This window comes from Malus sylvestris, chromosome 16 (genome assembly GCF_916048215.2).
Source record: "Malus sylvestris chromosome 16, drMalSylv7.2, whole genome shotgun sequence".
Classification (NCBI taxonomy): domain Eukaryota; kingdom Viridiplantae; phylum Streptophyta; class Magnoliopsida; order Rosales; family Rosaceae; genus Malus; species Malus sylvestris.
The window spans coordinates 39,733,263-39,745,640 of record NC_062275.1 but is presented as its reverse complement, the minus strand read 5'-3'; the positions used below and the strand labels follow the sequence as shown (position 1 = coordinate 39,745,640).

The window sequence follows — 12,378 nt, the reverse complement described above, 5'->3', positions numbered from 1 at the left end:
GAGTTCACCTACAACAACAGTTATCATTCGAGTATTGGTATGACACCATTCGAGGCACTTTATGGGAAGTCTTGCCATACGCCTCTATGTTGGTCAGAGGTTGGCAAAAGAATTTTAGTGGGCCCTGAGATTGTGGATGTGACTACTCAAAATGTTCAGGTAATTAAGTCTAACCTGAAAGCGGCCCAAGATCGACAAAAGAGCTTAGCAGACAAGCATGCCACTGATCGGAAATATGATGTAGGTGATTGGGTATTTCTAAAGCTATCACCCTGGAAAGGTGTGGTACGATTTGGAAAGAAAGGAGAGTTTAGTCCTAGGTTCATTGGACCATATATGATCACCGAGCGAGTCGGTGAGGTTGCTTAAGGACTTGAGTTGCCTCTAGAGTTATCCAAAGTGCACGATGTATTTCATGTTTCGATGCTTTGACATTATGTTTCAGATCCTTCACATGTGATTCCTCCTCAACCTTTGGAAATCAATTCGGACTTGACTTATGATGAGGAGCCAATGACTCTGTTGGATTGGAAGGATAAGGAACTAAGGAACAAGACCGTACGCTTGGTGAAAGTTTTATGGGGAAATCATTCAGTGGAAGAAGTGACTTGGGAGACAGAGGATCAGATGAAAGAGATGTATCCAAGCTTGTTTTATGATTATTAGTAGATGTATTGGTTGTATGTAATTTTGAGGACAAAATTTTATAAGGTGGGGAGATTGTCACAGCCCATCCCAGAGATGTACGTTAATTATTTATCGGAGGTGTGAAAAGTGGGAATTACCCTTGGATGTTGAGTTGTATTATTGGTTTAATTGTGTTTTTGGACCAATATTCTTAAATCCTAATGTTTGGAACCAATTAGGATTAGAGTTTGGTGTATTGTGGGTTGTTGACTATTTTGGACCACACATCACTCCTCCATTCTTTCTCTCACTCCCGTGCACTCTCTCTCTCTCGGTTTCACTCTCTCTCATTCGAACTCGTACGAAAAATCAACCAAAACCCTTGAAACTTCACGGATCGTGGTCAAGGTTGGCACCATTGTGTTTGTGAAGCCCAAACGAGTCGATTGGTACCCATTTCAGGTAAGGATACCTTCGAAAACCCTAGTTTTTCATTACCCCCAATTTGTGCACTGTTCATGCACACGTAGTTATGGATGTTTTTGGAAATTTGAAGCTTGTAGGAAGCTTAGTGAGGTCCTAAGGAAGCTCGGAGTGCTTCGTTTGAAGGTTTTGGACGTTAGGATCGTGTGGACGAAGTTTGGCCAGTTTTTCTTGGAATTCTCCGGTGAGATCCTGTGACTTTTAGAACTTTAAATTAGTATGATTGTGTTCTACAAGCTAAGAGCTTTATTTTGGTATAAATTGCATGAAAAATGGTGCAAAAATGAGCGAGAAATATGCAGTTGTAGGTCTGCCTAGAATCCGGTGTCGATGACACTATTCTGGCGTTTGGAGGTTGAAGATGCCGTGCGTGGGGGGCGTGTTTTGCCGTGCCTTTGCCGGCGCTTGGCGGCGCATGGGAGCTCAAAAAATTTATCTAAAAATTTAGGGATGATCCTGAGGTTGTGTAGGTCATTGTGGTGTATTCATATACCCATTTTGAGCAATGTATGAGAAGTTATTAGCTAGTTTTGCCTATGTGCTTTAAAATAACATTTTTATAGTTAATTCGCATATAAGTGAGGCTTATCCCGAGGACGAACGTATCCACGGGAGACTCGGGGGCTACGACCCTTCGACATACCAGTGAGTGGGCTTTTGTTTTCAGTATATACTTATATACTTGATATATTTCCCAGAAATGCATTTTTTTAGGAAAGTATGCTCTGAAATAATGTGCCAAATGCTTTTATATTCTGAATATGCATTTCATGGTTGCATATATATATATATATATATAAATGTGGTGTTGTGGAGGCATAGGTAAGTTCAGGTAAGTTACGTTTGGTTATGTGAATCATCGATGACATGATATGTGACTGAATAATGTTGAGCTCATAAAACTGCACCTAGGGTGATTGTGATTTAGCCAGAGATGTGAAGTACAGGCCTGTTTATTTACATCACCTCCCGCACTATATGCTCATATTGGATCCAACTTAAGTACACAGTCTTGTTGTATAGACCTTATTTATGGTTCCGACTCGTAGGTGACTAGCGATTTATCGCCTGGCTATTATGAAAGAATAGAATTGAGCATAACTATATTACACCCAACCTTGTCGTACAGATCCATTTTTAGTGGTTCTGACTTATGTGCAGCATGTTGCCGTATAGGTCATTGTAGTGACTCTGGCTAGAGTAACTTTGACCTATGAATTCAGCCATACAGACTACCACAGGGGTTCCGGCTAACATATTATATTTCTATGAATTTATTCTTACCTGAATTGCTTACTATGTTATATCTTGGCATAGCATACATTTGAATATGATTATGTGAAGCATCAATTGAATTGATATGATTTCATATATATTATGTATATGCTTATATCTTGATTCTGGGAAAAATTATACATGTTTTACAGCGAAGGGTTAGTATGTTGATAAATGAAATGGCTTAGTAAAACATTTGTTTTTGCCCACTCACGTTTTCTGCTTTGTGCCCCTCGAGGTTTTAAGTAATCTTGTTGTTGGTGGCTTGAGGACGTCGGCAGTTCTGACTTATCTAAATAATAGTAGGACATTCCTGGTAATGTATAACTAGTACTTGTCCTACTAGACTGTACCTAGATTTTATGCTCCGATTAGGAGTGTTTACTGTTGTAACTAACTCCTATCACTTTCTGTTTAGTAGTGCACTCTAATAAATTGGTTTTCAATTATTCGTATAATTCTTATCATTATCGCTTCCACACTGTGCACATGGCTACGTCACTCTCACGTGACGGCCAGCATGCCTTGATCTCGGTCGGGGTGTGTCATGGGCTGTCAGACATGAATGATACTCAATTATCGAACGGCACATTAGACATATATTGAGCTGCATGCAACATGACCAACACTCAGTGCACGCACATGTAACATAGATGCAAACATTGATACATCAACATTATGTTACACAAAAGGTTAGCAGCACAAATGGAAGCATGGCAATACATACAACACAGATGCAGCTGAACAAGTGATAATTACATAAAATTAAACTATTACGTGGTAGTGCATTATTGCATGTACATAATAGATATATATAAATACATACATTTAATAATTAGATATTTACGCAGCATGTTGATACATCGTGGCGCTAGAAAGAGGGTTTTTAGGTGAATGTGATCAGCCTTCCCATGTGTCTAATGATTTAAAATAATAAAATATGTGTGATGCGATATATTTTTGGTCAACATAGTATTTAAAATAATAAAAAATATAGTTGTAAAGGAAAAGATGCTCTTATCTTCTCCGATGGATTTTTTCAGATAGAGGGATAGTGGGTAAACATTATACCCTGTACCCTTTTTCTTTCTGCCACGAATGATTACAGATACAACACTAAAATATTAAAGTCAGGGATGATTAAAGATATAAAGGAAAAGATGTTGTAAAGGAATGATTAACCTCAACCGGAGTATGTGATTAAAGATAGGAATAAAATATCACAGGATGCATGTGATGATGTGATGATGTGGTTTCTAGTAACAAGATATGAATTTGAAGAAAACTTATCTTCTTTGTTGCTTTTCCGTGGCTTTTTCAGAAAAGGCAGTTTCTCCATTATTCTCAAGGGCTATGATGGTGGTACTGTCGGAACAGACGGTCAGAGATCTAGTCGTGGAGATCATGCACCTCACCGTCCGACTCATTCGGTAATGTACTAGACATCAGTTCCATCATGTCCCGTGTGCCTTTTTGCAAGTTGTGGCTCCAATGGCGTATCAAGATCCTTCCTCTTTTTGACGTTGCCTTCTGAGGAGATATCTGTTGTTATTTGCAGTCCACTAGATGAAGCATCTTATATGGCGACTTGGGGATCTTCTAAGGATCCCGCTAGCAGATGAGATGCTGAAGCATTTTCGGGGAAGGCATTGCCGGGCGACATACAAGTCACTGCCTGGGCAAAACTCCATAACCAAGCATGAGTAGTGAGACGCATCAAACTTAGCGTAAAGGGTAGGCAAAAAAGGGTGATCAAGCATGTCTAGAATCTCCTTCTCCATCTTAGCTCTGGGTAACCTCTTTCTTATAGCAAGTGCTTCTCTGTCCACCATTTTCATGGCATAAAAGCACTGCGGCAAGCCCACCCATCGGGTTTCTTATCATGGCTTCCCATGCAGCTTGGTTGGCCTTTTGGGGCTTGTGAGCAGAGGAATGCAGGCAGGCTTCAGTGGCGAAGGAAGACAAGGGTTTTGTGACAGACTGGATTAGCAACTGCTATCATATTCTGATTCATCTTTAGTTGTCATGGCTGCATTGTTCATCATTTTCGCAGAAGAAGACAAGGGTTTTGTGACAGACTGGTGCTCCTGCAACCAACAACTCTCTCTCTGCAAATACAGAACTGTAAACTGATGTATCACCCATTGTGGAGTTGGTTGTGCCGATAGTGGAGTTAGTGGTGCCAGTAGTGGCATTAGCAACCAAGTGCAAAGTGCCAAAGGACACGAGATTAGAGCTGACGAACTTATGCTTTTGGGGGAAACCAGTGGTTTTGTCGACGTTGAGACCCACCTACCAGACCTGGTTGACGAACTTTACGTTTTTCGGGACCTTGACGATGGCGAATATGTTGTACGTACTGTTGGAGAACTCGGCGCTGACATCCCAAACTTCGAACGAGTGCTTTCCAGGGACGATGGAGGTGTAGGTGCTAATGTTGTAGGTTTTGACAGTTGGGGTAGAGCTTCTTGTTTTTGAATGTCTGTTAGGTGCAAGTGGTTGCTTGTGCAGCGGGTGAGATTAGCAGAGCGCATAAGAGGGAAATGCATGCAGTTTGGAGGAGAGAGAGGGAGAAAGGAAGCCATTGGAGGAGTGGAGAGACGAAGGCTTTGTGGAAAGAAAAAGGGAGATAGATAGGAGGAAAAACCAAGAGACAGCGTGTGTATGTGTCTCTGAGTGTGGGTGTTGGGTTGTTTGGTTCTTAGGTTTCTGCAGAGTCATGGTGGAGGTTGTGGTGAGGTTTCACGATGGTGAGATGGAAAAAATGAAAGAGAACCGACATAACTTTTCGTGTCGTTTCCCACAGATGGCGCCAAATGTTGATGCACAAAATCCGGAGGATCTTGGACCAACGTAAATCCGGCCGTGAATCACACAAACGCACAAGAACACAAAGATGTATCGTGGTTCACCCCAATGTTTGAGCTACATCCACACTGATGTTGATTATGTATGTATGTGTGGATTATAATAGATCGGCAAGGGAGCTCTCTGTGGATGCAGCCCTTGCCATTTTGCTCTCTGTTTGGCTAAGAGGGTACTGCCTTCTATTATTGTGAGGATTGAATGTGAGGCCCTCTTAATGAGGGTGAGGGAGAGTCCCTTTTATAGAATAAGGGCTCCCTCCCCTTTTACATTTGTCATGGGCTTAGGGATGAGGCCCAAAGATGAGGCCCAAAGACGAGGCCCAATATATGGTACCAACAAAAGTAGGTAATAAATAAATAATATATTGTTACCTGATCCGCTAAATTTTCCTCATTTCGAATATTACCACTAGCTTGTGCCAAGGCGTCTCTTCAACTAAACGATTGGCTAAGTATTTTCCAACGACTGGACATCGATTCTTTGGTTCTTTTCCCACCCATTTTCTCAAGATAATTGGTATGAATAAGACTCCACATTTCTCGCAACTGCATCTCATTACCCGTAAGTGAATTATGAGTAATTTCAACCCAGCTACTACACAACGCAACATCTTCAAGAAGCGTCCAATTTGTACCTGCATCAGTAGTCATTTTGTTGGAAAAATTTGGATTGAAACTTTGATAGAAAGATAGGAATGTGGTTGAAAGTAGTTGAGAAAATATGAAATTGTGGTGTAAGGTACAAGATAATGAGAAGGTATTTATAGAAAAGTAAAATCATTTTTTTTATTTTTTTCCGGATTTTTATTAATTTTTTACATTTTTAAAATTTTTTTTATTCACCTAATTAATCTCTACTGTTGGATTTAAAAAAATTTTGAATTTTAACACTTCAAATTGTGCCACGTGGCACAATGGTAACATTTCACAATTTTAAAATGTTTTTTTTTTAAATTTATAACGTCGAATAATGTGGACCGTTGATCTCAGATCCAATGGCTGAAATTAAATAAGGTTTTTAAATTTTTTTTACCTTTGGAAATCTAACGACCCAAAATTTGTTACCGTTGAAATCCAACAGACTAGGGGAAGCCACGTGGCTTCCCCCCCAGTTCCTGCAATCTTGTCTGTCGACGTGCGCTTGAGGCCCATGCGCTTGACAGAAAAAAAATAAAAAAAGGAGCTGACGTCAGCTGTGCGTCAAGAAGCCTTCGGGATGGCAATTCATGCCAGGGCTCTCCCTCGGGCTGGCACACGCTGGAGCAAGTAGGCCGGGCTACTGCCCTTTGTTTTGGGGCCTGTTGATGGGGCTACTCAACACGGTGGAGTTGCTCTAAGTGCTTTCTTTCCAGGTCGTAAGTTATCTAATGAAAGCTAAAGAAGTCTAACGAAAGCCAAGGACTGAGCCATCTAACCAGATAACATGGTAGCTCATGCCACCGTCAGAAAGATTGGAAGAGAGAGTGATTTGATCCGCCTGGGAGGCACCTTGTCAATTCCCCCCGTGCAGGTTTCCATCCTGAGGAAATCGGCGGCTAAAAGATAAGATAGAAGACCAAACAAGATTGAGAATGAAAAAAAATAAGTGTTATTCTTATACAATAAGAGTGATGCCCCAAGTTGATGAGTTTTGAGTGAATATGGGGGTTTGGGGTTGCGCGACAAACATTTATGCTATTTAAAAATAGTGGCGACTGGCGACTGGCAAGCGAAACTGTTGATTTATTTTATGTGTGATTTGATTATTTGATAGTTAGACGTGTTTCTCTTTGTACATTAATTGGTGGTGAGAAGAAAACAAAAAAAACTATACCATATACATGAGGTTAGGATAGGATTGTCAAATGGAGGATAGGATTACTTATGTTTTGCTCGCAGTATCTCGATTGCTGTTAATGAAGACTTCATCCCTACAATTTTATATTAGTCACCTCTCCCTTTTCTAAAATTGGATGGAATGGAGATAGGATAGGAAACGAATGTCACACAAGCGCAGAATTATTCGGGTGTGCCGAGCTACAACCAAGAAAATGGTTACCACATATGCAGTCCATCTGTTATCGATTTCATCATATGAATAAGCTCAGTCTCTCTTTTGTTTTTTTTTTTTTTTTTGGTAAAAAGCTCAGTCTCGTTTAATGTCATTTTTGTCAAATGTCATCACAATCTCAATATTCATCGGCACATTTACATAACAAATTACGCTACTTGTTGGTATATCAATAATATTTGGTAGATATAATTAATAGGGGTGTGATATCCACACACTCCTTTTTACTTCTCCTACACCTTTTTGATTTTCGACCATCAGATTGGATGAATTGAAGAAGATCAACGGACAAAAATTAACAAGGGGTGTGTGAGAAGTAAAAAGGGGTGTGTGGATAGCACACCCGCACACCCCTAATTGATATAGTGTCCAACTGTCAAAATCTAATATCAATACGGCTTGTCAATATAACATCATTCAAATGACGTAAATATTCGGCATTAAGTTCTTTGTTTGCGTCGTTTTGTATATTGTGGTGAATTATATATTTTCGTATGCCTATTTAATCGAACGGCCCATGTACATTGCGCAACTAAACTTGGCATCAAAACCCCCCACGTGCGTTTCTTGCATCACTATTACAGATAGTGTACGTAGGGTCCAATTTTCCTAACAGGATCCTCTCAAGATCCTTTTGGTGAGGATCTTAGGGATATGTGAATCGTATCTGTTCATCGTACATCGTGCGGTCAGTTTTTATCAGGTATTGTTTATGTTAAATTTTAAATAAAAATATTTAAAATAATTTTTTACCGTACGATATACGATATACGGACACGATTTACAAATTTTCGAAATCCTAGTAAAGAGGATCTGGCAAGGTTTCAGATTCTTTACCCAATTTTCATTTCGACATTTCAATTCGCAGTAGCTGGTTGGCAAAAGAAGAATAAAATCAAAAGAAACGAAAACTAATAAAAAGGACTTGAAAACTTTAAGTTTTAACGATAAGGACAAAATAAACAGTACCGAAAACTTTTCGTTAAAATTCTCTAAAAAGAATTATAATTAAGCAGCAGCTCTAACTTTAATGGCGTCTTTCTCTTTCCGTCATGCCATTCTTGTCTTGTAATTCCCTCCTTGTCTTATCCCGGTTCGAGGCCACGCTTTCACGGTTCGCTCTCGTTGTCTTATGGTAAACTGAAACGCACCGTATTGTTTTTATTAATATTATTAATTATTAATTATTATTTTGTGGGCATATGTTATAAAATAAAAAAAGAAAACAAAAGAAAAGATGAGCGGTGTGAATTATCAAAGACACGCAGGCAGTCTCAGTCGTGTTTCTCTTTCCCGATCACTTCACTTGGATCTTTGCTTTCCCTTTCGCTTTTGTCTTTCCCTGTCTTTGATCCGCACTGCAATTCTCTCCTTTTCTTCCATTTTTCATTTACAATTCTACTTCCTTGGAATGGCAAGGGGAATGTCAATTAGAATGGGAATGGGATCGCATCCTTGATTGATTACTTGAGATTTCATCGTTTCCAATTTTAGAGTGAGAGTGAGAGTAAAACAAACGGAAGCGGTGGTGGTGGGTGGTGGGTGGTGCCTGGTGGCAGTCACCGGCGTCTGCTGCTCCTGGTTTGCTGGCAAAAGGAATGCTGGAGTAGCGAGAGTAGTGAGCTTGTGGTTGGAAGAGCTCAAAACACACCGCTCTAATGGGCTCCGAGCAGAATAGATTCCCTCAACAGGAGCGGGTAATGCTTCTTTCTCTCTCTCCCTCCCTCCCCCTATTACCTCTTTCTCTCTCTAGACTCTATGTTGTTACTTTGCTCTTTGATTAAGAGAATAGATATACAGTGTGTTGCTGGTAATGGGTGAGTGAGGGGAGGAGAGGAGAGGAGAGTGTTACTGTCAGATCTGGGGCTTTTTTTTGCAATGTTTGGGTTTTGTTTTGTGGGTTTCAGTCAGATCTGGGGATGACGTGACTTGATTTGCATCATGTGGACAGATCTGCTTTAGTAAAATATAATTTAGGATGGGCATGTTTCTTGCTCGCCGATCACTTTCCAGTTACAACATCATACCCAATTTTATCTAGCTGCGTCTTTGTCATTATCTCTCATATGATGCTACTGCGTCCTCCCAATTTCTGATTGTTGATTAATTAATCCGAGTGCTGTCATTCATCAATTTCTAAATAATTTTGCCTATAAATTTTTGCTTGGATCACAATCTATCCAACGCATTATACTCCCTTTTTGGGCCTTACCAAGTTTGATTTTCCTTATGCATTTATATGTCCGTTGCTTTGCGTAGTTAAACAGAACGGATGCATAACATCCAGAATGGTTTCTGAGTTTGCTTTTATTTGAGATCAATTTTCAATCTAACTGATAATGCCCATTTGTATCGACAGAGAAAGAGATGGGGAGGATGTTGGGGTGCATTCTCTTGCTTTCCCTCACAAAAAGGAGGAAAGCGCATAGTGCCTGCAACTCGCATTCCTGAAGGCAATGCATCAGCAAATCAGCCAAATGGACCCCAAACAGTTGGGCTCGCCAACCAAACAACATCGCTAGCTCCTTCTCTTCTAGCTCCGCCTTCTTCTCCAGCATCATTTACAAATTCAGCCCTTCCTTCAACAGCGCAGTCTCCTAGTTGTTTCTTGTCTGCCAACTCACCTGGAGGTCCTTCATCCACCATGTATGCCACCGGGCCATATGCCAACGAAACACAACTTGTCTCTCCTCCTGTTTTCTCAACCTTCACAACTGAGCCGTCCACAGCCCCTCTCACTCCCCCACCAGAGTTGGCTCACTTAACTACTCCATCTTCCCCAGATGTACCGTACGCTCATTTCCTCTCATCTTCAGTAGACCTTAAAAGTACTGAGAAGACCAATTACATTGCTGCAAATGATCTTCATTCAACATATTCCCTCTATCCTGGAAGTCCTGCTAGTAGTCTCAGATCACCAATTTCAAGGGCATCAAACAATTGTTCATCTTCATCTTTTCCTGAGCGTGATTTCCCCTCACATTGGGATCCGTCAGCTTCTCCTCAAAATGGCACCTATCCAAGGATTGGTTCTGCAAGGATGTTTGGACATGACCCAGTTGGAGCCTCTGTGGCATCTCAAGACTCGAACTTCTTTTGTCCTGCTACATTTGCACAGTTTTATCTGGATAATCCACCATTTCCTCATGCTGGTGGAAGGTTAAGTGTGTCCAAGGATTCAGATGTTTACACTACTGGTGGGAATGGAAGTCAGAGCAGACACAGTAGAAGCCCCAAGCAAGATGTGGAAGAAATAGAAGCGTATAGAGCATCCTTTGGGTTTAGTGCTGATGAAATTATCACCACAACACAATATGTGGAGATTTCTGATGTAATGGAGGACTCATTTACCATGACGCCTTTTCCCTCGCATAAATTGCCTACCGAAGAAAGTATGGAACCGACATCTGTCAGTGAAGGACTAAAAGCACATAAGACAAAAACAAACTTGCAGAGTCAGGATAGTCTTAAATCAGAACCAGATCTTGATGACGGTGGACATTGTGACTTGGCCATATATGGTACTGGATCCGAAGGTGAACTGTCATAACTTTATCTAATTTTCTCTATTTTTCATTAGTATTTGAAAATCATAACAGGTATTAAGTAAAAAATAAATTAATTAATAAAGTTCTCAATTTAGAAAAGTCATTGTTCGACTGCTGGAACAGCTTCTTGAACCTTACTTATTCACAAGCCTCTGATTTATCCGTGTTTTCTTGGCAACATGTTGCAGTACTAGTCTCATTAAAATGTATTCTAGTACATCTCTGACAGCTTCATTCATGCACATTTAATTAAGTCGTCTTCATTGATTGATTTCATTTTCGCCAAAAGAACTGGAATTTATGCGGTCAGTGCCTTTCATGCTGGTTTATCGAAATTTTAGAGGCAAGGCAACTAACATTTACACTATTCATTTTGCAAATTTCTCCAATAACGGCTTTTGCTGTCATGTGTGCTTTTAAAATGGAAGAAAATTGTCAAGGGCAGACAGAGAAAAGTAATCAGGGAGAGTTCTGTGGGATGAATGAGTTTCATCTTACTTGAAGTCTCTCTTTCCCCTTTCTTCCCCCTCTGGTTCCGCTTTTATTTTTAGATAGTAATGTTCCTTTCTTGTATGACTCAGATCACAAATCATGGAGGCAGTCTAGTGATGTCTCTCGATCAAGTACACGTGGAATTCGTATTGTGGCTGATGAAGAGGACATTTTTTCAAAGATGGGGTCATCTAAATTGAGCAGAAAGTATCAGATGGGTCAATCTAGCTCAGATGCAGAAATTGATTATAGAAGGGGGAGAAGCTTACGGGAGAGAAAATGAGAATTTGAGTGGAATGACTAAGAGTAAGCAATAAAGCATTATTAGTTGTTTCATGTGTGTTTGAATTTGATGGTGTGTTTTTGCTTACGCTTCTGTTTGGTGTTGTGTGATAGGTGGAATGATCTAACCGATGATGTAACCTGTTCTTTCAGTGGTGTGTGATCGGTCTCTGTGATTGATGAATGCTGTTGCTGTAGGTGAATGAAACAACTGGTACATGTGTTTGGTGAAATGTGGTTAGTTATATATTATATATATTATATTCTTGGAACGTGTATTGCAACATCAGTTTAGCTATTGTTCAGGCAGCATTTTCTGTACCATTTCGATGTGGCGTGGTCAGATGATGGGAGATAAAGGGTTTTCGCTTTGAGTAGTGTGTTTTTTTCCTTGCCCAAGGTCCAAAAACAGAGAAAACTTGCTTAAAGCAGGATAAGTAAATTAGCAAGATTATCAGCTATATAGTTGTTTCCCGTGTAGATATGCATCAAAGACGATTCCAATTTTTTATCTAAGTGTAAGTGTCTTGATTATGCACTGTTGAATCTATGCTTGTACTGTTTGTCTGGCTCGAGGTAGGATCATTTTCTGTGCAATTAATAACAATTTTGTTAACCAGTTTGTTCCTCCTGATTGGTGTCCTGATTCCTGAAGGGTATGAATTGGAAAATCAATTTTGAAGGAGCTTATGATTCTAGTAGAGGTGTTGGTGGTCTGAGTCTTTTAATTAATTAGCTAGGGACTAAGGACATA

General features: G+C 40.1%; 1 protein-coding gene across 1 annotated transcript; it reads left to right on the top strand.

The window, feature by feature from the left end:
- The first annotated feature begins 8,536 nt into the window (after nucleotides 1-8,536).
- Nucleotides 8,537-12,172, top strand: LOC126608387 (uncharacterized protein At1g76660-like). Its single transcript, XM_050276264.1, has 4 exons — nucleotides 8,537-8,999; nucleotides 9,662-10,838; nucleotides 11,432-11,648; nucleotides 11,739-12,172. The coding sequence occupies exons 1-3, from the start codon at nucleotides 8,961-8,963 to the stop codon at nucleotides 11,623-11,625; spliced, it is 1,410 nt and encodes a 469-aa protein (XP_050132221.1). The 5' UTR covers nucleotides 8,537-8,960; the 3' UTR covers nucleotides 11,626-11,648; nucleotides 11,739-12,172.
- Nucleotides 12,173-12,378: the final 206 nt, after the last annotated feature.

What these genes read in the sequence shown, in the direction of transcription:
- LOC126608387 (XM_050276264.1), top strand. Translation starts at nt 8,961, where the DNA reads ATGGGCTCCGAGCAGAATAGATTCCCTCAACAGGAGCGG. An exon ending in GATTCCCTCAACAGGAGCGG is followed by an intron (nt 9,000 to 9,661) that starts GTAATGCTTCTT and finishes TTGTATCGACAG; the next exon opens with AGAAAGAGATGGGGAGGATG. An exon ending in ATATGGTACTGGATCCGAAG is followed by an intron (nt 10,839 to 11,431) that starts GTGAACTGTCAT and finishes TGTATGACTCAG; the next exon opens with ATCACAAATCATGGAGGCAG.